Source organism: Suricata suricatta, chromosome 10, assembly GCF_006229205.1.
Source record: "Suricata suricatta isolate VVHF042 chromosome 10, meerkat_22Aug2017_6uvM2_HiC, whole genome shotgun sequence".
In the NCBI taxonomy this organism is placed as follows: domain Eukaryota; kingdom Metazoa; phylum Chordata; class Mammalia; order Carnivora; family Herpestidae; genus Suricata; species Suricata suricatta.
This window is the reverse complement of record NC_043709.1, coordinates 26,567,727-26,594,509: the sequence shown is the minus strand read 5'-3', so window position 1 is coordinate 26,594,509 and position 26,783 is coordinate 26,567,727. Positions and strand designations below refer to the sequence as shown.

The window sequence follows — 26,783 nt, the reverse complement described above, 5'->3', positions numbered from 1 at the left end:
AGAAATGGGCAGAAGACATGAACAGACACTTCTCCAAAGAGGACATCCAGATGGCCTATAGGCACATGAAACGATGCTCAACATCACTCATCATCAGGGAAACACAAATCAAAACCACACTGAGATACCACCTCACGCCAGTCAGAGTGGCTAAAATGAACAAATCAAGAGACTATAGATGCTGGTGAGGGTGTGGAGAGATGGGCACCCTCCTACACTGTTGGTGGGAATGTAAACTGATGTAGCCGCTCTGGAAAACAGTGCGGAGACTCCTCAAAAAACCATCAATAGAATTCTCCTATGACCCAGCAAAAGCACTGCTAGGGACTTACCCAAGGGATACAGAAGTGCTGATGCATAGGGGCACATGTACCTCAATGTTCATAGCAGCACTTTCAACACTAGCCAAAACATGGAAAGAGCCTAAATGTCCATCACCTGATTAATGGATCAAGAAGATATTATACACACACACACACACACACACACACACACACACACACACAATGGAGTATTACATGGCAATGAGAAAGAATGAAATATGGCCATTTGTAGCAAAGTGGCTGGACCTCAAGGGTGTCCTGCTAAGCGAAATAAGTCAGGCAGAGAAGGACAGATACCATATGTTTGCACTCATGTTTAGTAACTAAAAACTAACTGAGTGTTGAAGGGGGAGGCGGAGGGGGGAGCAGGTGGTGGTAATGGTGGTGGTAATGGAGGAGGGCACTTGTGGGGAAAAGCCCTGGGTGTTATATGGAAACCAAATTGACAATAAACTATTTTTAAAAAATATAAATAAATAAATAAATAAATAAATAAATAAATAAATAAATAACAAATTTTTAAAAATTCTTTTTAAATTTTATTCCTTATCCTTGGAAGTATGTGTACTCTTGTCTTCTTTCTCTCTGACTCTAGACAAGCTTCAGTTTTGTGAACCGTGTTTTTGGCGTCATCAAGGAGTCTCCTGAGCCTCCTGAGACCTCACCACTGATGGATTTCATCTCTGCACTCACAAAGCTAAAGTCCTTCCAGGACATCCCCGCTTCACGCAGTAAATTCACCCACCTCCCAGGATCGTTGTTTACAGCCCCTTGGGGGTGTTTGTGTGTTACTGTGCCTGAGAAAGTTCCATCCACACCTTCCCACAAAGGAGCCATCATCTGTTGCTCTGCCGGTCGACATTTTCAGAAATAACTTGCAGATTCTGTTTGCCATTGTCACCTCTCCTGTGTGGGTTTTATTAACAGAAAATTCTGCATTCATGAAAAAGCGATTTCCAAGTCTGTTTTTTAAATTGTTCAACTTAAAGCAATATTCACCGCAATCATTTGTGTGGGCTAATTACATGGTTCAGTTCTTCTTCTAACAAAGTTCCTGGCTCTTGGAAAGGAGCAAAATACACCTTCATGTTTATCAACACCCTTCAGGAGACTTCTTTATGAAAGGAGAAGAAAAGAGGAAATGCTGCTTGCTTCCTAAGTAGATATTTGGACCTTCATCTGCACTTTTTCACTTTGACTTTTTTAATCCATATCCTTATCCAGCAAGATTAAAGTTTTTACAATCCATTAAAGAAAAAATTAAAAAAATAAAATAAAACATAGATTGAGATTTATTGAGCACTTACTAAGTGCTTAGGTGTGGAGCTGAGACCCTAGATAGGATAATGTGCAAAATTGGGCACACTCTCTGGTCTTGAGGAATTTTCAGTCTAGTGGGGGAGACATTAATCCAATAATGATGCGAATGATATAATCAAATTGAGATACATGCTGGGCGGGGGGAAGGAACAGATATTATGAAAAAAAGCTTCTAGGTTGGGGCAGATGGAGAGGGGTTACAGATAAGAGATTCTCTGACAGGCAGTGATGCTTGAGATGAGATACGAAGGGGGTTTTTAATAAGGTGAAACAAGCATGAAATTAGGTGAAAGTAAGGAGATCTTGAGTAAAACTTTGCAAACAGATTTGCGTAAGAAATGCTTTGAAAACCAAGAGGAAGAATGCAGTGCTGGGAATTAGAGAAAACCTCAATCCTCCAGCGTCAGAACATTATTTTAATGTAGTTTTTAGTAAATAGTCTGGAGAAATAGCAACTCCTCATCAAAACACATACGTTGTATTTGTCTCCTCCAGCTGCTATAACAAAATATCCCACGGGTGGACAGTTTTCAAACAACAGAAGTTTATTTCTCATAGTTCTGGAAGGTTGAAGACATAGATGAGGGCGCCAGCCAGCATGGTCGGTGAGGGTCCTCTTCTGGGTCATAGGCTTCCCGTTGTATTCTCACAGGGCAGAAGGAGGTAGAGATCTCCCTGGAGCATCTTTTGTAAAGGCACTAATCCCATTCACAAGTTCTCTACTCTCATGACCTAGTCTCCTAAGGGCCCACTTCCTCATATAGCCACATTAGAGGTTAGTATTGAATACCATGAATTTGAGGGGACGCCAACATTCACACCATAGCACTTTGAAGCCTACTAAAACGTGGTGCATCGATACCCCCACGTGCGAATGCTTCGTGTGATGTTACAAATGTGCACAAGATGGATTATAAGAGCTTTTCCTAAGTTTAAAAAGTCCTACATCGGCCAGGTTCAATTCATTCTTGTACCACAATAATGGTCCCCAAATCTCCGTGGCTTGGCTCATATCTCACTTACACTCTCCATTTTGTCACTGTCCTCGCTCTGGGACCCGTGCTGAGGGAGGGGCCACCACCTGGAATGGTACCAGTCTTCATGGCAAAGGCATGAGGGCAAAGCACTCACTGACTCTTCAAGTGTCTGCCTGAAGCGACACATGGCATGTCTGTTGATACTTTGAAGGTCAAAGACAGTCACGTGGCCAAGCTTACCCACAGTGGAGTGGGGACGTGCAGTCCTCCCCAGGAAGGGGGACCAGAGGGACAGCGATACCACAGTGCCTCACAAGAAGCTCACCAGGGCAAGACTGGGACATTTGTTATTCACACGTGAGCCATTTAGCAGGTCACCGGGAAGGAAAATGAGGCTTGGAGAGGTTAGATAATTTGGCCAAGGTCACAGAGCTAAGACGGTCTTAATGAGAGCCTCTGGGCCACAGCAGTCCTCCAGCACCTCAGTGCCCTCTGAGGAGACCTGCTCCCTATTTCCTGCCCACACATCAAAGCGCCCTACTCGCAAATAAACTCACACCATCGTCTTTCAAATTACTTCTTGCTGAAGCCAAAACCTGACCTTTCTCCCCATAGCGTTTTGTCTGCTGAGGTCCTATAACAAAAATATTTTCTGGGTTTTTGTTATCTCTGTCTTTACGACACTTCCTTTAGTGGCTTTTTATGCTGGGTCCACTTTCTCTGCTCACTGGAGTGGTCACATTATCACCCTATTGGAAATCCCTTAATGGGACCCATTACTCATTATTTTAATAAGTCTATCAAGGAGCACAGAGATTTGGCAACATGGTAGGCACTATGGAATCCTGAAGACAGTGTCTGAAGCATTGGCAACAAGAAAAGAGTGACTGTCATTCCAAAGAAACCCTTTGCTCAGCAGGTGGCACATTGCATGGTGTGCTCTGTGTGACCCTTGTATATATGAACATACACATACGAATTGGCCATCTGCCTTATTCTAAAACAAATTTGAGATGGCGTACAAATGTGAAGTCTTTCTCTTAATGTTTATTTTTGAGAGAGCGAGCACAAGTCGGGGAGGGGCAAAGAGAGCTGGGGACAGAGGGTCTGACTGCAGCTCTGTGCTGAGAGCAGAGAGCCCCATGTGGGGCTCAGACTAGTGGATCATGAGATCATGACCTGAGTCAGACACTTAACCAATGGAACCTTTAGAGCAGATTTCAGGCCTTAAACAAGAACAAGGAAGACAAGGGAAGAGAGATCCTAAGCCCCGTACATTTATTAGAGGTCCCCCAAATCCAATGCTATATTTTTAGAAGCCAGCAGGAAAATTAAGCTTATGGATATTTTTGAGGACTATCGGATGAAGGGTAAAATGTTGCTTTAAGCACTGACTACTAACACCAGCTTAACTAATCTACCAGCATGAGCACTGAAGTCAAAGGTGATGTTTGTGATCAGAAACCATGCAGGGTATGTCGACCTCCACAAGGCATAACCAGAAGCAAAGAGTGAGTTAAATTAAGATACCTAAGGAGGGGTGCCTGGGTGGCTTAGTCGGTTAAGCTTTGAACTTCAGGTCATGATCTCACTGTTCATTAGTGCAAGCCCCACATTAGGTTCACTGCTGTCAGCACAGAGCCCAGTTCAGATACTCAGTCCCCTCTCTCTCTGCTCCTCCCCCGCCCCCTCTCTCTCTCTCTCTCTCTCTCAAAAATAAACATAAAAAAAAGATGACCTAAGTAGAATTTTTTTTAATGTTTAATTTTTGAGAGAGAGACAGAGCACAAGCAGGGCAGGGGCAGAGAGAGAAGGAGACACAGAAACTGAAGCAGGCTCCAGGCTCTGAGCTGTCAGCACAGAGCCTCATGTGGGGCTCAAACCCACAAACTGTGAGATCATGACCTGAACCAAAGTTGGATGCTTAACCGACTGAGCCACGCAGGTGTCCCCTAAATAGAATTTTCTTTAAGTATGTGGGGAATCGGGGGAGTTAGTTTATTGAAGAGTTAACAGTTTATTATGGGAATACCATTTCCGTTTGAAAAATGTTTCTCATGAAGACGTACTGTTTCTATGCACACAGTCATAGCTTCTACTTGATAACCATGACTTCCCAGTTTTGCCTGTTCTAATCAATGGTACAGGTGGAGAGAAAGTCCATGCTTTCCGTGATTGTGAGTCTCCTTCTGCTTCTCATGTTGCAATGTTTTTGAGGCAGCCTCTGTCTGAGCCACCAGACCTTCTGCCTGAATTACTTAGTCACTGCCTTTTATCTTGAGGACCTGAGGCAAAGAGATGACTTTGGAATAATGTATTGAAGAGTAAAGAACCATTTTCTTTTATATTTTTCCTAAGACTCTCTGGGTATAACAGGTACTGGGAATTATTACATGCCAATTAAATGGGAAAGAAGAAAAGCGAATGCTCAACAATACATCTTATCTACAAATCTGCTTTCCCCATAAATATATGGTCCACTGCACACTTAGGAATTTTAAATAGTGCACATCTGGAAACATTATACCTTCTTTCCTGAAATTTGCATAGGGCTTAAAAATGTATTATTTGTTCACTGGTTTCTTTGTGGAAGAAATTGGTACATTGTAAGGAGAAAATAGAACAAAAAACGAGGCTTTGTGACCAGAAGTCTGGCTTTTGTATGATTTGGTTCCAGGAGAGATCTATTGTGCAAAAGCCTGGAGGACCATTTACATCATGGTCTTTGTGAATGGTGGCCCCTAGGGCACCTCATGGAGCACAGTGGAAATGTTGCCTGTGGCCTTGTGCAACATGGCGGCTGTGGTTCCCAAAGGCTCAGAGTAAAGGATTTCTGCAGGGCAATGTAAGCATTTGTTAATAAGTGAATCTGGAAGGAATGTTCCTTGACTTCTCTAGCTCCTTTGACGTCCTCCACCCCTTTCCCTTTGATATTTCTTTCATCTGAGCTGTACCTTTTTAGTATCATGCCAAATGGTCCAACCTTTTCCAGAAAACCAACTCTTCCCCACAGCTGCAAGAAGCCCCTGCCAGAGTGTCACCTCAGAGGCATGGGAGGTAAGGCTGCCATTGTCCCCAAAGACATCGCTGTGAAGCGATATACTTTTGTTACGGCCCAGATGAGCCAGAAAGCCTGGGTGTGGAGTGGCCCAAGAAAAGAGGAGTGATCTTTGGGAAGAGACTTGGTTCCATTTTTGTAGCATCAGCCTTTCAGTATCTAATTTGCTACTCAAACTGAAAGCTCATTAGATTTCCAAATGTATGAATAACCTATTGCAAAAGTTTTCCTTGGAAGTTGATGGATTAGACTCCCAGCCAGGGCCCCAAACTGGGGAGAGTCCAGGTCCTTTTCTCTCCCTTCCAAGCTAGGACAGAAATTAACTTAACAAAGCTCAGCCCCTGCTTTCAAACAATTGTGCAAAACTCCCATGTCAACTGGTTTACATTTACATGTGAAATATATATAGCATCCAAAGATAGCTCCGGAAAAGGAGTAGGGGGTGCAATGTTGTAAGGGTAACATACAATACTCTTACAATGCATTATGCTTTAGCAGGCACTTTGTCAAACATGTCTTTTAATCCTTAGCACAAAACTGTGAGGCTGATTACATGGTCCCCATATGTTCCTGAGGCTAAGAAAAATTATGTGACTTTATAAGGTCACATGGCCAGCAGGAGGCAAAAAAGAACCTGGAGAAAGGGCTTCAGGCAAAAAAGCAACCAATGGTCTTTCCAACGGCACTATTTCCAACTCCTCAGGTAAATTTTCCATTGCTGGGGAGCTGTTAGCATCACGAACAAAACTGAAGAGTCAAGCAGAGGCTCTGAAAGAAGGGAAGGTGCGTCTGCCTTCTTCACCCCATGGTCCAGAGCAAAAGCATCATCACAGATAGTGAATCATAATATTACTAAGATATACAATAAATATAATAAGTATAATATGCTTATAACATGTAATGACTATAATACATAATAACAATAATAATGTAATAGTAGGTAAAAATGATAACAGTGACTCACTATGGCCAGGCACTGTGCTTCATCTCTTTGTCTATACAGCACCCCTGTGAGATCTGATATTATCCTCATTTCCCAGGAGTTTAGACAAACGAGGCAACTTGCTGGAAGACAGTGGTTCAGGGGGTGGCGATCAGGATTCCAGTTCAGTCCTGTCTGAAGCTGACAATCATTCTCCTACAATGCTCTGATTGAGGTAAGCAGCATGGTTGGGGCGCCTGGGTGGCTCAGTCAGTTAATGTTCTGACTTCGGCGCAGGTCATGATCTCATGGGTTGTGAGCTCAAGCCCCACTTCGGGTGAGCACGAGCCCCACTTCAGGTAAAACACGCATTCTGCTTCTGTCTCTCTTTCTCTCTTTCTCTGCTCCTCACCCACTTGCACCATCTTTCTCTCAAAAACAGAATAAACAAACCACGTGGTTGGAGAACCGAAATCTGTGTCATGCTGTGGGCTGCCTGGAATTGAACTCTGTATGCACTGAGATGACTCTACCCCCCATCCCACATGGGCTGGGCTCTATGAGTGTCTGGACGTTGTGTTGGCAAACACTGGTGGGAAAGGAATGCTCCCTGCTTTTTCCTAGACAAGATGAGACAGAGAAAGAGACTGGGAACTTTATACTAGGTCTCTTCATGTGGTTCAACTAAACAATGGCTAAGACCTCTACCTACCATAGGCCAACTGTTCGGAAATGCCGGACACTGTTCTGGGCACTTTGTAGAGATTTTCTCATCAAACCTCCCCCCCGCCCCCAATCTGACGAGATTGTCATTCTCATTACCCACATTTCACAGATGAGGTTTAGGGAGCTTACGTATATTTCCCAAAGCTCCACAAAGGCCAGCTGGCCATGCTACGTCCCACCAAGACAGATTTAGGAGAAAAATATTTGGTTTGGGGCCCTGGATTCCTTTCACTGATCCCCCAAACACATTGAATACTTACTATAAAACAAAAGCAGATTCTATTGATCTAGACCCATCCATTGAAAAGTCCTTTTATGTCCACTCTTTCTTGATAGAGATGCTCTTTTCTTCCCTAAAGCCCCTGAAAAATAAAGCCAAAAGGGGAGATGAAAGAAAACCTTCTAGCTACTTTTAGAATTGTCAAATATCTTTATTCTCTCTAATGAGGCCTTTCAAAACTCTAGAAGCTTCCAATTACCTGCCTGGATCTTTGTCTAAATTATTTACCACTGATGTTTCTTGCCTGATTGTTATATGGGGGAGATTGGGTGTTTTTACATTTACCCAGAATACCAGGGGGTGCCAGCCGGCCACCAGAGCTGTCCCCTGTGGCATGGAAATCTGGGGCAATGGCCTGGGGCTGTGTGGTTCAAGGAAAATCCGTTACAGCGGCTCCCAGTCACCTCGACTAGAATGCAGCTGGAAAATCAACCACCAAGTCCACAGATGAGGGCCCCTCCCCCACACCTCTTCCCCTGGTTTCCACCCACCCCCCCCCCAGCCTCCTCCGCTGGTGGTTCCTTCGTCCTCCATCCCTCCCAACCTTGATGAGAATCACAGCCATTTTGGGCTGGGTGAGAACCCGGAGGGGATCTAGTCCCTTCTGCTATTTTCCAAGGGAGGAATCTGGGGTGCAGAGAAGGGAAGGGGGTCCCTCAGCAAACCTTGAAGCCTGGCTCCTAGAGCTCCATCCACCATGCACCGAGTGCTCGCTTTCACAACCTGCCATCGCTATGTCAGGAAGTGGAAAGGACTGTCTGGCAGAACTCCTGTGAGGAACGAGCCCTGAATATTTTCAGAAGAAATACTCTGGTAAAGCTGCTAGTGTGGCTGGATGAGGACCCCACGGATGAGGTCAAACTGTGAAAGACAGGCACCATATGCTAAGCAAGAGGCTGAGAGAGAAAGAGGGCAAAGTTCAGGGGTAAGAGACAAAGAGCTCTCTTTTCAGAGAAGAAAATGGAACCAGAAAAATGCCAGAGGGCTGAAGACTGTGTATTCCACTCCTCCCCCAACCTAAAATCTTCAGTAAAATAAATATATATTTCATAAAATATTTGGCAGGAGGGGGTTCACAGTGGAAACCAACATAGGAAACCAACCAATGGACTTGGCTTGGCATTTGGTTCATGCCGTTCAAGAAAGAAGTATGTGTGCAAACAGGAGTCTAGGGGCCAGAGAAAATCATTGGAGTCTGAGGGTCTCCCAGTGAGTTTCTAAATATCTCCAGAAGGGCTTTGGACTTCCCTGGGCCACTGAGACAGTTGTATCCAGATGTCCAAAATGCAAGAGCTGACATCTGGGCATAAAGATGGATTTGGCTGTCTTTGGGGAACCAGGGAGAACCTCCACAGTGTGCCTTGGCCCACCTGAGGCTGGCCTTGGAGTGCCAGGGTCACGAGACAAAGGATTTAACCTGGGCCTAGACTGAGCATAAAAAGGGAAAAGAGGCAACAGCCTGCAGCAAAAATAAATAAATACATACATACATTTAAGAGATATATATATAGATATATAGATATATATATTAGAAAAAATTTTAATGTTTATTTATTTGGGGAGAGAGACCATAAGTAGGGGAAGGGCAGGGGTGGGGGAGAGAGAGAATCCCAAGAAGACTCCATGCTGTCAGCTCAGAGCCTGATGTGGGGCTCGATCTCACGAACTATAAGATCATGACCTGAGCTGAAATCAAGAGTTGGATGCTCAACCGACTGAGCCACCCAGGTGCCCCAAGAAAAATATTTAGTTAAGGGTAGGACCCTGTTACAGCTCAACTCAGGTGGGAGAAGAGAAGAGAGAGAGAACACACTAACAGCACTAATGGTGCTTTTTGATGCTTCTGTGCGCATACCAGCCAAACACTGGGCTCCATTTGTGATGCGTCATCAAAAGCCAGGGCCCCTCTGTTGAAGACAGTGTCATATTAAAAAAAAAAAAAAAAAACAGCCCCGCAGATGAAACAAATGGAAGAGCTATTCTCCTGTTTACTTGTGTTTCTCAAATACCTTTTATGTAAATTCAGTGTGTAGCCCAGAGCAGTACTTACTAAAATCTTCCCAGTGCTTGCACACCCTTCAACTGCCTTTTGGCCCAACCTCTCTCTATTGAAAATTGTCTTTATCCCTCCCCTCTCCTCTCTCTGCTCTGTATCCTGTAGATCAACTTAGCCTCTTCGACTTCTGTTTTCATTGTTCTCTTCATTGGCCTGTATCTCAGCAACAAAGGAGACTTGAGGAACTATCCCAATGAACAAAACTTCTTCCTTTCCCTTCTACCCCCTCTTGCATCCTCAGTTCTCCTCACCGTGCATCACAATGAGGAGGGGAGCAGAGCTGGTGAAGCCAGAAATCTCCACTAAGGGCCAGGGAGAAGGGAGAAACCAAGGGGTGATACGGAACTCTTTTTTTTTTTTTTTTAGTATTTTATTGTCAAATTGTTTTCCATACAACACCCAGTGATCTTCCCCATAAGTGCCCTCCACCATCACCACCACCTCTTTTCCCCCCCTCCCCCTTCCCCTTCAACTCTCAGTTCATTTTCAGCATTCAATAGTCTCTCAAGTTTTGCATCCCTCTCTCTCCCTGGTTCTCCAAAGAGGACATCCAGATGGGCTACAGACACATAAAACAATGCTCAGCATCACTCATCATCAGGGAAATACAAATCAAAACCACACTGAGATACCACCTCACGCCAGTCAGAGTGGCTAAAATGAACAAAGCAAGAGACTATAGATGCTGACGAGGGTGTGGAGAGATGGGCACCCTCCTACACTGTTGGTGGCAATGTAAACTGGTAAAGCCACTCTGGAAAACAGTGTGGAGGTTCCTCAAAAAACTATCGAAGGAAACGGAACTCTTAAATGAGAAGGGAAGACAAAGGTGGGACACGTATATTAATGCATCTTATCACTGCCACTGGTGGGTCGTGCATTCTCTGGGAGATTTAACAAATTTCAAACTTCTCCAGAGCATCAAAATCTTAATGAATTTCCCTGTTTAGGTGGAGTGGGTGGTGTCACATTGCGTGCTGAGGACTGCTGTCTTATTCACCATTACTGGGAAGGCAAGACATCTGACAAAGCATTCTTTCATTACTTTAATTGGAAATGATAAGTTAGTCAGTAATATTCAATTATACTTCTTTTCAAAAATATTTTTAATGTTTATTTATTCTTTTTTTTAAATTTTTAATGTTTTATTTATTTTTGAGAGAAAGAGAGACAGCGTGAGCAGGGGAGGGTCAGAAAGAGAGGGAGACACAGAATCCGAAGATAGGCTCCAGGCTCTGAGCTGTCAACACAGAGTCCGATATGGGGCTTGAACCCACGAACTGTGAGATCATAACCTGAGCTGAAATCAGACATGTAACCAACGGAGCCACCCAGATGCCCTTCAATAATATTTCTTAGCCATATTTAACGACCCCATTTCCAACCCTGATTTTGGCACTGGTGGGTAGATATTTGCTAAAGAGAATTTATACAGAATTTTCAAAACCAAAGTCTAGTCCACGGGTTATAAACGTTCCCAGCAAGCTCACAGGTATGTCGTATAATTACTGAAGAAAGTCTCTAAGAGTTTCCCGTGTCCAGGCTTCTCAGTGCCTTGCTCGGAGAAGTGATATTCTGCTATGTCTGCTCCTGGCTTCCGCAGCGGTGTGTGCAACATGAACAGTGAGGATGCCTCCAGCTACCTGAGCTGCTAGTGGCCCCGCTGCACAGGCTGACTCGGTACCCCTTGTTGCTGAAGACTATCTGGAAATGGAGTAGACACTCCATGGAGAAAATCATGGTCTACACCATCAAGGAAAAGTGGAGAGGTTAATCAGTAAGTCCCTGAGATAGATGACCCTGAGCTCCAGTGTAAGATTGCTCAGAGAGATGGAGAGCCACTGCTGGGAACCATTTGGGCCTCCATCCTAGAAGGCAATTCCATTGACTTGAGGTCATGACTCTCGGAAACATGGATTCGAGTTGGAGTGCCTTGTAAATCAAACACGCAAAACAATGGACTCCAGTCACATCCTGGCAGACCCGATGAGAATTCTCACACCAAGCCTGTCCAGGACGCGGCTCTGTCTCCAAGGCGTTCCAAAGTGAGTTCAGGCAGGAAAGACCTACTTCCCAGATGATTGAAGGCGCTTTGTTTTTAACATCCATGCTGAACCCACACACAAAGCAAATGGGGGTAAACACCATGGGGAGCCTTTCCGGAGGATCAATTACCATTCATCTTTTTTTTTTTTTTTTTTAGGTCACTGAAATCCAGGCTAATCTAAAATTATGCCAGCTGCAATCTTGAGAACTGAAATTTGGGAATAGGAACCAAGCAAGCCCTCTGATGACTTCAGTTTATTTGTGGAGCTTTGTATAACTAAATTCAAATAAAGAAATCTATGATATATGCCCCTAAACCAAGATTTCCTGGGATGCATCCAAAGGGAACAACTCAAAATGACGATTAGAAGCTGTACAGGAATAAAATTTTTTTGCAAGTTTCAAAGTAAAATGACCATTCGGTTGGGAGTTTCTTTCCTCTTTTTAAATTTTTTGTTCAAATTCTAAAATGACCCTAGGAACTAGAATTGAGCTTATTAAGTGAACAAGACGAAAACTCAAAGCAAGACTTTTTAAGAACATTTAAAGTCATTTTGAAGATTATTACTCCTTTTGATAGGTTTGTGAGAAAGGGAACAGCATCTCTTCTGGAAATTTCTCAATAAAATATAGATCCTTACCATTGAGGGAAAAGACTCCTGTGGACTTCCTGTAAGTCTATGAGCTTAAAGATGAAGAATTCTCAAGAATCCCGCCCACCACGTGACTCTGTGGGTCTGTGACTTGCGCTCCGTATTTCCAAAAATCATTTCAAAACTTCAATAGTAAGATGTCATTGTAAAATGTGGGAAAATTAACACAAATCTTCAGAAGAGAAAATGAGTTCTTCTCAAAAAAACAATAATCATCCTTATCGTGACGTGAATGTAGGTTTTACAATGAGTACAAAAAAAGATATGTTTGTCATGTTTGTCTGATCTTCCCCCTCTAATTAAAGACGATATGGTGTAGGGACTAAGAGAAAGCTACCAAAGGCTTTATTAGTATTATTGAGATAAAAATGCACAATACACTTCCAACTTACTAAATTAAATTAGTGAAGCTTCATTTTTCTCTTGAAGAGGCTGATTGCAAATTAGTGAGTTTTCCTACACTTGATCTTAGCCAAAAGGCCGAGAAGCGATTTTTAGTGAGTTTTCCTAAGACATTTAAACAACAAGCAATATGTTACATGAACCTAAGATATCAGTCGGCTCCAGGGGGAGTCAGTGTCTCTAAATGGTTATTGTGGATCTCGGCTAAATTTTATGCTCTAATGTCAAATGCATTTAAAAATATATTGATTGTGTCTCGTTTTTCAGGGGACCTTGAAGGAAAAGTGAAGTGGCCTGACAATTGCCAAAAATGTAGACAGGAGAGCATAGTGTGGCCTCCACTTTGGGACAAAGACAAAAGGTTCTTCATTCCAGAGAGACAAAAAGGGTCGAACTCCCCAGGAGTTTGGTACACAGATGGACGTTGTTGAACCAGTTGTAGAAAGTCCCCAGCTGCCCACTGGAATAATAAATATAATTTTATGAACAAGAAGCAAAGGCTACATCCACATGGCATTGTATGTGGGAGGCTGACATCATCAGACATTCTTGGGGTGGCCTGTCTGAGCGGTTTTCCATTCTTTCCCATTCCCAGGTCCATCTTCCAGCATTTCCCAATGTTGCAAACCTTCTAGGCAAAATGTGTTGCCCGGTTCCTGGAATATGTTCTCTTTCAATCACTAGCAACATCTCTGTGATTTTCTCTCCTTGTTTTGCCTGAAACACATTTTTAAAGACTACAAGGCAGAAAACATCTTGTCACCAACCAACAGACCCTTTTCTATGAAGGAAAATTAACCCTTGCAGGTAAATAGCTGCTTCCTTTAAAAAGTCAACATCTTTGGGGATGCCTGGATGGCTCAGTTGATTAAGCGTCCAGCTTCGGCTCAGGTCATGATCTTGCAGTTCGTGGGTTCAAGCCCCGTGTCGGGCTCTGTGTTGACAGCTCAGACCCTGAAGCCTCGTTCGGATTCTGTGTCTCCTGCCCTCTCTCCTCCTCTCCCACTTTTGCTCAGTCTCTCTCTCTCTCTCTCACTCTCTCTCTCCCCACAAAATAAGTAAACATTTAAAAATACTTTTTAAAAATTCAACATCTTTGCTATCTTGTAACTTGTCCAATCATTGCTAATTGCAGTGTGGGAGGAATCATATTTGCTCAGTATGGCCAAGGCGATGAAAGAGCTGAATCAGAGCATCCTAGGGACTCACGCAGACCCTGGCTTGATCAAAGACTTCACAGTGTAACTAGCACTGGGTCTTCCATTCTCTCCCTGGAAAATGGGATGACCATGTCTATCTCATAAAGCTGTTGTTAAAATGAAATAATATACATACAGAGCTTAGCTCATGGTCTGGGATATAGTAAACACTCGACGTCACCTGTTGTCATCATTATGCTCCTCCAGTGACTAGGACGGCCACCCTGTCAGTGTCGATTGGGACTCCGTTACATAGTACACACTGTGCTGTGTAGATACCATTGAAAAATATAAAGTAATTGTTCTATATACACCTTTTCCTCTGGCTGGAAAGCTCTGCCATAATGAGCAGACCTGCAGTGTAAGTTCAGAAAAGCAAGGAGTCTGTGAAGCTGGAATACTGGGATGGTCCATAGAGCTGGAGGTGGGTTTGGAGGCAAAGAAAGGAAAGAGGTCCCTGGAAGGACAAGAGGGATGACATTGCAGATGACGAGCATAGCAGGAAGAAGGGGCTTGGAGGCAGAATCCACCCGACAGGTGAAGGCTCAAGCAACATGGTTTGAGGTCCAGAGGGTGCACCCCAGAGGCTGACTGCCACACTCTCTTCCTGGCTCTGCCTGTTGTGCCTGTGTGACCTTGGACCCTTACAGCAATCCTGCCACATTGCATTTCCTCCCTTTGTTGTGAGGATTCAATGAGCTAATGGATGGATAGGCAATTGAAAGAATGGCTGGCACTGAGTCAGAGCTCAGTAAATACTCTCATGATCAGAAAGGGCTGCCAGACTGAACTAAGATTTGCATTAATTCATTTATTCATGTCTGCACGGACTTGATCGGCCCCCTGCTGTGTGTGAAGTCCTGTGGGACGAGGGGTTGCCTACATACGGTCATGTGATCCAGGGGGCAGAGCTGGGCGCTGACTCCTTATTGAGTACACCCGGTGAAGAATCTGCTCTAGTTAGGGAGAGCACAAGATGGCAGTTCGGGACACAATGCCCACCTAGCAACTGCAGTCTAGGCAGGATAGACGTGCCCAGCAACTGACCTCATGGGGCTGTTTCGTGCATTTTCTCCTTTCAGTGAGTTATGCAGAGACGTTACACTTAATCCCATCTTATAGGTAAGGAACCTGAGGCTCAGGGAGGTTCGAGAATCATCCTCAAGGGCACCTGGCTGGTTAACAGCAGAGACCAGGCCCGTGCCAGGCCACCTCCACATTGGAGGCTTCCAGGATCGCACCAACTACCTTGGAAACCAAGCAGAGGGACGGAGCCAGGAAACTGCTGGCAACAAGAAGTCACTGAACTCTTAGACAGCAACATGATAGGTTTAAAAGGCCGTTGAAGAAAGAGTTATCAGAAGCAAAGCACACAACGGCCTGGAGATAGAGGAGGGCACCAAAGCAGAGACCCATTGCAAGTTCCTCGGTGAAGCAGGGTGAAGAAGCAGCGGGTCTGGGCTTCCCAACAGATCTTGACGTGAAGGCCACGCCCGCCCCCCCACTTCCTTTTGAAAAGATGACAATTTTCATTTTCTTTGATGTTATCACCACTTTAAAAATAATTATACGCTGTGGCAAAACCAAAGTAATGAAACAAAACCCAGCTGTGTGCTCAAACATGTGCCTTTCCCTCCGAAATTGGCCTCCACCTGGAATTATCAGAGATTTTCAGGGACCCCAGCCCTCTATCTACTAACTTCCCAACACTGTAAGGGGCACTGACCTATCCTAAAATGTCAGAAATGGGCATAAATAGAAGATAAATGTGAGAAATATTTCACAGGCGAAAGCAAGAGAACCTTTTGATTGATAAAGTGGGTGCAGAGGGAACGAGTCAAAGATGTCCCCGGGTGTCCTAATCTGTGTGCTACAAGGCTGGTTAAACAATACTGAGGGTGGTTGAGAGAGTGGCTCAGAATCAGTGTTGAGGCTCAGGTGTGGGTGGGCATCATGAGAAGTCGGGGAAGTTGGAGGAACATGCCCGTGACCACGTGTTGACGGAGAGCCACGTAAAGATATGCATTCACACGTCATGTAGGATTGAGGTGTTGGTGGTGGAAACCTGGGTGGGGCGCTGGCCCTGCCATCCCTGGGAAATCACGTCTTCTGTGTGGCCCAGGATGAGTCACCATGGTGTCTCCCTTCCAGCCGGTGGAAGGGGAAAGGGGGACAGGAGATCAAAGCCCTGCTGTTTAAGGATATTACCCAGAAGCTGCACACTTTTGTTCATGTTCATTGGTCAGATTTAGTCATTTGGTCATATTACTTACAAGGGAAGCTGGGAGATGTAGTATTTATTGGAAATGGACATGTACCCACTAAAACTCGGAAATTCCATTACTACAAAGGAGGGGTGAATGGTTTTTGAGGGACAACCAGCAAGCAGTCTTTGACACAACCTGATTTGCAAAAAGGAAGTTTCTAGTATTGGTGGAATACAATTTTTAAAACCCTTTCAAGCACAGGGGCACCTGGGTAGTTCAGTCAGTAAAGTGTCCACTTTTGGGTCTGGTCATGATCTCAGGGTTCATGGGTTCAAACCCTGCATCAGATTCTGTGCTAACAGCTCAAAGCCTAGAGCCTGCTTCAGATTCTGTATCACCCTCTCCCTCTGCCCCTCAGCTGCTCATGCTCTGTCTCTCTCTGTCTCCCAAAAATGAATGAATGTTAAAAAAAAATTTTTTTTAAATATTCAAGGACAAGGGCACCTGGATGGCTCAGCTGGTTAAGCATCTGACTCTTGATTTCAGCCTAGGTCATGATCTGGTGGTTAATGAGATCAAGCCCCATGTTGGGCTCTATGCAGAGTGGGGAGCCTGCTTGGGATTCTCTCTCTCCCTCGCTCTCTGCACCTCCCCAACTCATGCTCTCTGCCTGTCTCAAAATAAATAGTTAAAGGAATGTATTCAAGGACAATTCCAAAATGACTAAAATGTCTGATATGCAAATATAGAGTCCTTCCTCTAAACTTAAAGGGGGGAGGAAATAGAAATAAATTCTAAATATTTTATCTACCAACCTAATCTTAAGCCACATAGTTTCCTTGGTTTACACCACATAAGAAAGAACTTCTAGACTAATATTAATTAATTAACTTATTATTTAATTAATTTATTTATTTTTCTTATATTTACTTTAAACACATGTTACATCTGCCTCTGAATGGACTGCCTTTTCCTCCGGAATCATTTACATTTGACCATTTCTTTTTCTAATTTCTAAGGGATAGAGCAGATTAAGGAGGGGGATGCCTCATTGTATTATTTGTTTTAGTTTATGTAGTTTGAGAGAGAGGGAGTGGGGGTGGGGCAGAGAGAGAGACAGAGAATCCCAAGCAGACTGCAAATTGTCAGTGCAGAGCCCAGTGTGGGGCTCGATCCCACAAACGTGAGATCATGACCTGAGCTGAAATCGAGTCAGACGCTTAACCGACTGAGCCACTGAGGCGCCCCTCCTCAGTCTCATATTTGATTTCTCTTCTCCTACTCCCCCTTTTGTAGGGAAAAATACAAAAGCCCATTTGGTTTAAGTAACTATCAAAAGTGCGATCAGAAAAGTTTATAAATATAAAGCTACATGAAGAATATTTTAACACAGACAGACACACGGCAAAACTTGAAAGGCAAGTCCTGTAATGACTGTCCTAATCAGCTGGGACTCTCATAACAAAATACCACAGCCTGCCTGGGCCACTGTAAGAACAGAAATTTATTTCTCACAGTCCTGGAGGCTGGAAGTACATGATCGAGTTCTTGGCCAAGTCAGTGTCTCAGGGGGGCTCTCTCGTCAGCTTGCAGATGGCCCCCCGTCTTCTTCTGAGGCCACGAACCCTACTGGATCAGGGCTCCACCCTTATGTCCTCACTTCGTCTTACTTGTTCCTAATACAGCCACCTTGGAGGTTAGGGCTTCAACACATGAGGCGGGGGCGGGCAGGGGACACCATTCAGCTCATGGCAATAATAAAATGCCTTTTTTTCTAGTCACATGTCCCCTGGCCAGTGACTACCCAGATGAGTCAAGAAGCAAAAACACTGCAAGTTCCATTAGTGGATAGATGTGTCCTAGGCTTAGCCAAAACCATTGCAAATACCAACTGAGTTACCTTAGATCCACATGAACTGCATCACAAATACAAGGTCTTTAAAGTCGGAAGCGTGGGCTCACATCAAGTCTCTGCTTTAGGGAGAAATCAGTTCAACAGTAACGCAGTTTTCTGATCCACATGATTGGAGTCTCTAAGCTGAGAGGCCCGTAGCCCTGACACTGCCCTGGCTTGTTTTCTAAGGGCTTCTTTGGTTTGAAAAGCAACACCTTCTGCTATTTCCAGCCCCAATTTCACCTTCTTTTTTTCCTCAGAAAGCACAAGATTCCTAGATGTTTATCTGTTTCTCTTTGATGATTTCCTCTTAGTTACGAAAACTAATTGCAACGAAACAGTAAAATGCTGCTGTTTCTAATCAGTCTGCTAAATAAGGTTAGAAATATTTCTAAATAAGTTGTGTTAAAAATATAAAAGATTGTTGGGGCACCTGGGTGGCTCAGTTGGTTAAGCGTCTGATTTCAGCTCAGGTCATGATCTCACAGTTTGTGAGTTCAAGCCCCGTGTCGGGCTCTGTGCTGACAGTTCAGAGCCTGGATCCTTCTTTGGATTCTCTCTCTGACCCTCCCCTGCTCATGCTCTATCTCTGTCTCTCCGCCCCTTCCCTGCTTGCTCTCTCTCTCAAATATAAAACATAAAAACATTATATATATATATATATATACATATATATATACATATATATATATAAGATTGTTATATATAAGATTGGATTTCACCCTCTAGAAAGGGGAGGCACTGTGAAATAGAGGATTTTGTAGCCCTATAACTCTGAACTGAAAAACCAATACCAAAAGCAAATTACATTTCTTAAGGATATCAAAGAAGGTACATGTTTTTAGAACGATTTAGTCCATATACCTATGAGGCAAGTCCCAGAACCCTGGCCGTTTGGCCTGACCTGCCTGAGCAAATGAAACCAAACTACTTTCCTCTATGGTGGCTTTTGTCCGCCGTGGCATCGCTGGGATGCTGTGAGGACCGGCGCCTCCCCAAGGGGGACCACGACAAAGGTGGCTGGTGGACTGGGTGCTCTCCCAACCGTCTGCTATCCTGTGCTGAGGTGATCGCCGTCCCTCGTTCTGATTTGAAAGCTCACATCGTTCCTGAGAAATGATGATGTGGGAGTTGGGGGGTGGGAGGGAGTCCTGAGCGCTCCGTGTCTATCCTATACAAGAACTGCAGAAACCAATGCATGGGTAGCTGGCATCCAGACAAAATGCGTGCCACAAAATGGCTTCTCCCATCCAAGTACTAACCAGGTCCGATCCTGCTTAGCTTTCGAGATCAGACAAGATCGGGCGCGTTCAGGGTAGTATGGCCGTAGACCACAAAACCGCTACTGAGAACAGGATTTTTCCCATCGCTTAAGTATTGATGGTTACCATGATGGTTGTTGTCACCACACATTAAGCCGTGGGCCTCATGGTCTACAAAAGGCTTCCTGATCTCCCACCTCCCAGTGCGCCCCCTGAACGATGTATGCAGGTGGTAGGGGGAGGGGGGCCTCCTCAAAGGCTCTCGCACACCTGCCCTGAGAGCGGGGAGGAGGAGATACCGTCTGTCGTAGGTCCTTGGAGACTCCGAATGTTGTTTCATTCTTCTCTTTACCGAATGACTAGCTTTACGCAGATGTAAGATCACGAACTAGGTATTTCACCTCTTTTAATAACCTAAGCTTCTGGAGAGCATGTTGGTTAGTTAAGATAAATAATTTAAAGATCCTTAAGCAATAAAGTAGATACTCATTAATCAATCTATGAATAGCCGATGGGTGTTTGGGAAGGGGACAGGTGCCACAGAATTTGAAGATCACAGTTTGGAAAGTCAGAGGGCCTCCTATTTTAAGCTACCCAGACCATCCTGTCTGAATAAGTCAAGCGCTGAAAAATCTCCATCCCCTTCACAAACCTTGAGGCCACACAGCTTACCTTCACTTCAAATAGTGGCAGAAATGAGAGCAAGTGAATGAATGGCAGCCCATATTAACCAGAAGGTAATATGTTGGTTTCATGCTTCACAACTGGATTCCAAAATAGAATGTCATCTGTTTTAAATTCTTTTTATTTTCTCCTCTTTGTTATTTGATGCACAATATATGTCGTACAAATCAGAATCTTTGATGTTCTTTTTTAAAAAATTCAGCATCCATGGGGCGCCTGGGTGGCTCAGGCGGTTAAGTGTCCAGCTTCGGCTCAGGTCATGATCTCATGGTTCATGGGTTTGAGCCCCACATCGGGCTCTGTGCTGACAGCTAGCTCAGAGCCTGGAGCCTGCTTCACATTCTGTATCTCCCTCTCTCTCTCTGACCTTCCCCTATTCCCACTGTCTCTCTCTGTCTCTCAAAAAATAAATAAAGAACATAAAAAAAATTCAGCATCTTATATTCAGCATCTTAAATAATTCAATTATTTACAAATTATGGGCATGGAATCTGCGTAGAGCTTAGTGTTAGATTCCACGCATGGAGTTGGCTGGAATGTGGCTCCCCTCTCTGATTCATCTAACATAGAACTAGAGAGACTGGAAATGAAAATTTTCCCACTCATGTGATGGAGATTTAAATATCTCCCAGTCATTTATGGACGTCACTCATTATTTATACAATTAAATTTGAGGACCGGGAATACTATGTACTTTAAGGCTTTAAAACACTATGTATTGGAGGGAAGTGCTTTTCAAGATCCAGAAAGAATAGTTAGCTGGAGTTTAAGCACTTGTTTCTAAAAAGTGATTTGGTTAAGGATGCACCTTAGGTATGTGCATCAGTGTTTATTTCCTACTTATTGTGTTATTTCTTTACTTTCAGAAACTTGGAGGTTCAGGCACTGGTTTAATGTGTCCTTCCCTTACTGCTGAGCTGCGAACAGTAATAAAAGAGGGTGGTTCATGTATGGTACTTAATCAGTCCATTCCTCTAGGTAGATTGGTGGCCAAAAGTATTAATCCACTCGACGTGTCTGGTTTATGTCTCTTTTCATCGTTCAGCTTATCTGTTTCCCATCACAGAATTTTATATTGGCCTTTTGGTCATAAGACATGAATCCAATTTAAATCTTCATTAAATACAATGCTTGGTTCCTATGTGGTTATCACTCACTCTATGAATTCTTTCTGGAAAAGGTGTGGGACTTGGTTTCCAGTGCTTGGATGACTCAACTCTACCACTTGCTAACTATGGCTTTTTTTTTTAATGTTTATTATTTTTGAAAGAAAGAGACAGAGAGAAAGACAGAGCATGAGCAGGGGAGGGTCAAAGAGAGAGAGACACACACACACAGAATCCAAAGGAGGCTCCAGGTTTTGAGCTGTCAGCTGACACGAGGCTTGAACCCAAGAACTATGAAATCATGATCTGAGCTGAAGTCTGATGCTTAACCAGCTGAGCCACCCAGGTGCCCCAACTGTGGCTTTTTTCAGTCCTATAGCTCTGAACTGAAAAATGATACCTAAAGCAAATTACATTTCTTAAGGATGTCAAGAAAGGCAAGGCATTTGAGTTTTCTCAGCCACAGATTTCTGTTGGTGAAACAGGTATATCTACCTCAGTGGGTGGTCAGGGGAATGAAATGAAATAATGCCTGTAAAGCACTCACTAAACTGTTAGTATTATGATATCATTACTAGTACTGTTGCTGGGATTAAAGACTGATACACCATGACGGGCCTTATAAGCCTAAGATATTTTACTAGCTCTGCATTAAGAAATGTGCCAGAAATGAAGATATTATGTAAGTATGCACACACACACATATGCACGCACACACACACACGTGCATATGTATATATAGATGTGTATACGTCAAAAATACGTGACGTCTCATTCATTTGCTCGAGTGCCTCCCAAGAACCAGGCACTCTGGGGGACCCTGGAGTTACAAAGACAAATAAGAAACAGCCCTTGTTTTGGGGGAGAGTCCTCAGAACCATCAAAGATCAATAGCAAATCCTGTTGTGAAAGCCCTGGGACTCAGTTTGCTCGGTGCTGGGTGGACCGCCTCAGTGTTCTGAAGGAAGCAGAAGGTGATTCTGCCGAGTGTACAGGCCCCTAGGACACCAGCGGAAGCCAGGCTGGCGGGAGGCGGATCACCTTCCTGTCCTAAGGGAGGAGCAGGAGAAAAGGGAGCCCTACCCGTGCTCCTCAGTTCCCGAACCTGCAGGCAGGCTGAGAGCTTTAATGATAAGCACAGGGTCACCATACACATGACTGAGCGACACAACACAGTGAATGAATGAAAACACACCTGAATAATAATAATAGCAAACAGCGACATAGTTATGCTATGTAACTAAGTCACATATTTAACTACATGTTAACTCATCTCCCCCCGCGGGCAGATGGGCTCCACCAAGAGGAAACATTCCTCCAGAACCCCAGCCTTGTGCCCTCTTCGTCTACGGTTTCCACTTCCGCTAGGACTGGCTGAACCGTGCCAAGGGCAGGCTGCGAGGCCTCACGCTTGAATCGACTGTGACCTCTTGGGAGAAGTATTTTTGTTTGCTCAGTTTACTTTTTCACGGGGAAAAATGCCATTACCAGAGCCATTCCTAGGTCAGGAATGTTTTGTCACTGCAGTGGCCATAGGCAGAAGGTGGTGAATGGACTTGAGGGTGGGCAGCTGTCAGAACCCCAGGGAAAGAGTGGCAGCAGCTCAGGTTGGGAGCTCAGGTTAGCGACAACTCTGCCCGCTTTAAGAACTAGACTTTCTGGGAAATCTCACATCACTGGATTACCTTGGGAGATGCGTGTTTTTTCTCCTCTATTCCTTTTTATCTTTTAAGAAAACAATATCGGGGTTCCTGGGTGGCTCATTTGGTTAAGCGTCCAACTTTGGCTCAGGTCATGAGTTGGTGCTTTGTGAGTTCGAGCCTCACGTCAGGCTCTGTGCTGACAGCTCAGAGCCTGGAGCCTGCTTCAGATTGTGTCTCCCTCTCTCTCTGCCCCTTCCCTGTTTACTCTGTCTCTCTGTCTCCCAAAAATAAATAACCATGAAATGTAAAAAAGAAAAGAAAAGAAAAGAAAAACAATATCTTTTTTTAAAGTATACTTCCATCATTTTTGGTTATTTTCCAATTTGTTGCTACCATCTCGTCTTCTATACATACACGTATTTTTCTCCACATCTATTATTTTGTCCAGATACAGTACAAGCACCAAAATAGCTGTAGAATGGGAAAGAATAAAGGGCTAAAAAAGAAGAGATGGTGCTTTGGAGTGACTGACAACCTAGTTTCGAAGCTGGCTGTATCACTTATAAGCTGTGAGACCTCGGGAACACTAAACTGGCTTCCTTATTCATTAGTAGGAACTAGATGACGTCTTTGGTTGCTGTGTAGTTTACATAATACAAAAAGGAGGAAAAAAATAGCACAGTGCCCAGTAATAGGGACTTAATAAATGGTGTCAATTATTGTATTAATTATCATTAATTGCTATATTCGAATGTCAGACAGGAAAAAACCTACCTGGACCAGTTCCTTCCGTTTACAAAGTCCCCTGTACCCTTGGTACACATCAAGCAGATGAGGCGTACCTTGAATACTCAAGAACCACAGTTAAAATTTTTGAGGAAAATGGATTCCAAAATCCAGCCAAGAACAACCACCTGATCTGTAAAGCCTCGCTCACTACAGAGTATTTATAAAAAGAAAAATCAAGGAGTAAAACAAATTCAGTCAGATCTTTTTTTCCAGAAAGTCATTTTAATAGTCCTCCCGTCTCAGAGAAGCTGACAGATGTCATGCCTACAACAGACTTTGTTGTGGTAGAACTTAGAGATTAGGAAGTTTACCTGTGACACTAGAATAGTTGTTGAAGTTAAGAAAATGAAAGTCTGGGGACACTTAGGTGGCTCAGTTGGTTAAGTGTCTGACTCCTGATTTCAGCTCAGGTCATGAACTCCTGGTCATAAGGAGCTCAGCATGGAGCCTGCTTGGAATTCTCTCTCCTTCTCTCTCTGACCACCCCCCCAATCCAGCTGCCCGCCCCCCCCCCATGTGCACACAAAATAAATAAGCATTTAAAAAAAAAGAAAGGCGCCTGGGTGGTTCAGTCTGTCAATCATCCAACTTCGGCTCAGGTCATGATCTTGCCATTCACAAGTTCGAGCCCTGCATGGGGCTCTGTGCTGGCAGCTGGGAGCCTGGAGCCTGCTTTGGATCTGTGTCTCCTTCTCTCTCTGCCCCTCCCCTGCTCACACTCGGCCTGTCTCTGTCTCTCTCTTAAAAAATTTTAAAAAAAAAGAAAGAAAAAGGAAGGAGGGGAGTGGAGGGGAGGAGAGGAGAAAGAAAAAAGTCTTGCATTTGCTTTGATTTTGATTTTGAAATGAGACCCAACCTGCTCCCGTGAGTCTGAGTTAAACACACACATTTCATCGAATACAAATAATGACAGGGGACACGCATCAGCTTACGACCAGCCAGGAATAAAAGTCAGTGCTCTCCTCTCCTCTCTGAAGTACTCCTTGGTATGACCAGAAAGAAGAGAAGCTTGGTTTGGGTTTTGTTTGTTCCTACACATGAGTGTACTGGATGGGCTGTAGAAGTTTACTCCTTGCATTGTATTAATAATTCAAGGAAGGTTTTATTTGAAAAGCGCCTGCTACATTAACAACAACAACAAATACCAGACTAGCTCTCGGTATCTCCTGTCATTTCCCTGAGGCCAGCTAGGAAATGACAGGACGGACTGCTTCTTTTACAAGCACAGAAACCACGCCAACTCTTCTTTTTGTTTCACATTTTCACGTAATTTGTAGATGCTGAATTTTGAGTCAACTTTTTGGCCTGTCGTGAAGCACTCAGGCCGACTTGGTGATTCTGCTACATCTTAGTTTGTCCATAACCCTGGCTTTGATGTGATTTCATTTTAGATACAACAGTAACATGTTAAACAGGAGTGGTGGAAGTGAAAGAAACAATAGTTACATTGTTTTCCATTTTTTTTATTATCTATATTTTACATACACACTATCCACCTGAGATGCTAAATTTCTTCTAGAAGGTACTCATGTTCCATCACAGAAGCCATAATTGCATTTCATCAAGCCATAGAAGTCATTAGGTAAGGAAGAAAGGGTTCTCCTATTCAAGGGCTCTATTTGGGCCACGTAGTGAAATCTTGGTCTTGGAATCAAATCTTTTTTTTATTTTTTATTTTTTGGTAATCTACATAAACTTCCCCTATTCATTAAAAATACCAAAAAAGTCTAGGTTCTTGAACTGAGAAACGGAGTTTAATATTAAATGATTTCTTTTGTCTTTGTAATCTTTTCCTAGTGTTTGGACTGAGAAATGCTTTCCTCGTACAACAGAACAGGTTACTGACAGTGTGTGTAGCAGCGTTCTTACTGCAAACCCAAAGAGAAAATATCTAAGTATGTATCTCAGTTGTACGGGATTTGATTCTTCAGACTTGATAGAAGGAAAAAATCTCACCCCAAGCCTCTTAAGAAACGGGAAAAGGGAAATTTTGTATATTTCCCTCACCGGCTTTGGGAAGGGCAGACATTAAGAGGGGAAGGAAATGGACATCTAGTCCAAATCATGCTCAACAATCTCCAGAGCTGACCATTTCCTCAAACCCACAGAGGAGACGCAGGCTCCTTGGTTTTCGCCTGGAGCAGAGCCTCTGGCTGCCTGGCAGTTCCGCAGTTCATATAAAACAATGGGAAAGAATTGCTTTGGACTGCAGGATTGACTTTTAAGGGGTTCCAATCAATTTGCAAAGTTGTGGTATGCAAACTTTGTGATGTCAGCTTAAATGAGGGGTCACGCAATCATGAACCACCTTTGAAGATATGCCAGTGTTAAGAAAAGTTGCCAATGTTGACACAGCTGTGGAGGTGAGAGGCGGCTGCCTGACTCTGGTTTGTCTTAGAAGTTTCCTTTCCCAGGGAGGTTTTCACCATAGCTACAACATAGCCAATTAATGCAGTGTTGCTTTACTCTTAATAACTTCATTTCCTGGGTCACCTCCCTCGGTCTCTTTTGCAAATTATGCCACTTGTTAAGAACTATTTCCATACAAAATTCAAGGAATTCAATTTTCAAATCATTTATATTCTCAGTGCTCATTTTTCTAGTCATCATGGACTATTATGATTCCTTGATTACTCAAAACTGTTTTCCCGCTTTCTATACCATACCATTTGCATTTTTCAGAGATGATTAGAGGTGTTTATGATATATTAGATGAAGAAAGAAAATGGGAAATATGCAAATGTTTCGTTAGTCTTGTTTTAAAGAGCAAGTCAATACAAAGGAAAATATTAGTCCAAATATGTGAAAAAGTATCAACATTCTTTATATATATGTATAATTATTAACAGAAAATATGGGTGGCACAAATAACAGCAGGAATCTTACTTTACCAAGAATCAGGAAACCAAGAAAATATCTTGGTTTACATTGCCTGCAGAATCTTCTGAAATGTAGAAACCTAAACCAAGTGGTGCATTTTTTAGACATTAGTATTAAGGTATTCTTTCATTCAAACTTTTGTTAACACTTATTTAGTGATGATCTAGAAAGAAATGTGCTTTTTAAAAAAATTTTTTAAATGTTTTTATTGTTGAGAGACAGACAGAGAGACAGAGAGCCAGAGCATGGGGTGGAAGGGAGGTGCGGGCAGAGAGAGGGAAACACAGAATCCGAAGCAGGCTCCAGGCTCTAAGCTGTCAGCATAGAGCCCGATGCGGGGCCCAAACCCACGAGCT

The 26,783-nt window shown here is 43.5% G+C and overlaps 1 protein-coding gene and 1 pseudogene across 1 annotated transcript in view; one reads left to right on the top strand and one right to left on the bottom strand.

The window, feature by feature from the left end:
* PLEKHG7 (pleckstrin homology and RhoGEF domain containing G7) overlaps positions 1-26,502 on the top strand; it is a 31,991-nt gene extending 5,489 nt beyond the window's left edge. The window contains 12 exon segments of the mRNA XM_029955445.1: positions 919-1,025; positions 4,156-4,160; positions 4,838-4,944; positions 11,266-11,443; positions 13,031-13,140; positions 13,478-13,535; positions 13,538-13,570; positions 18,324-18,403; positions 20,876-21,029; positions 25,345-25,442; positions 26,397-26,425; positions 26,427-26,502. Coding sequence (XP_029811305.1) covers positions 919-1,025; positions 4,156-4,160; positions 4,838-4,944; positions 11,266-11,443; positions 13,031-13,140; positions 13,478-13,535; positions 13,538-13,570; positions 18,324-18,403; positions 20,876-21,029; positions 25,345-25,442; positions 26,397-26,425; positions 26,427-26,502 — 1,035 coding nt within the window.
* On the bottom strand, positions 12,676-12,853 carry LOC115305769 (annotated as a pseudogene).
* Positions 26,503-26,783: the final 281 nt, after the last annotated feature.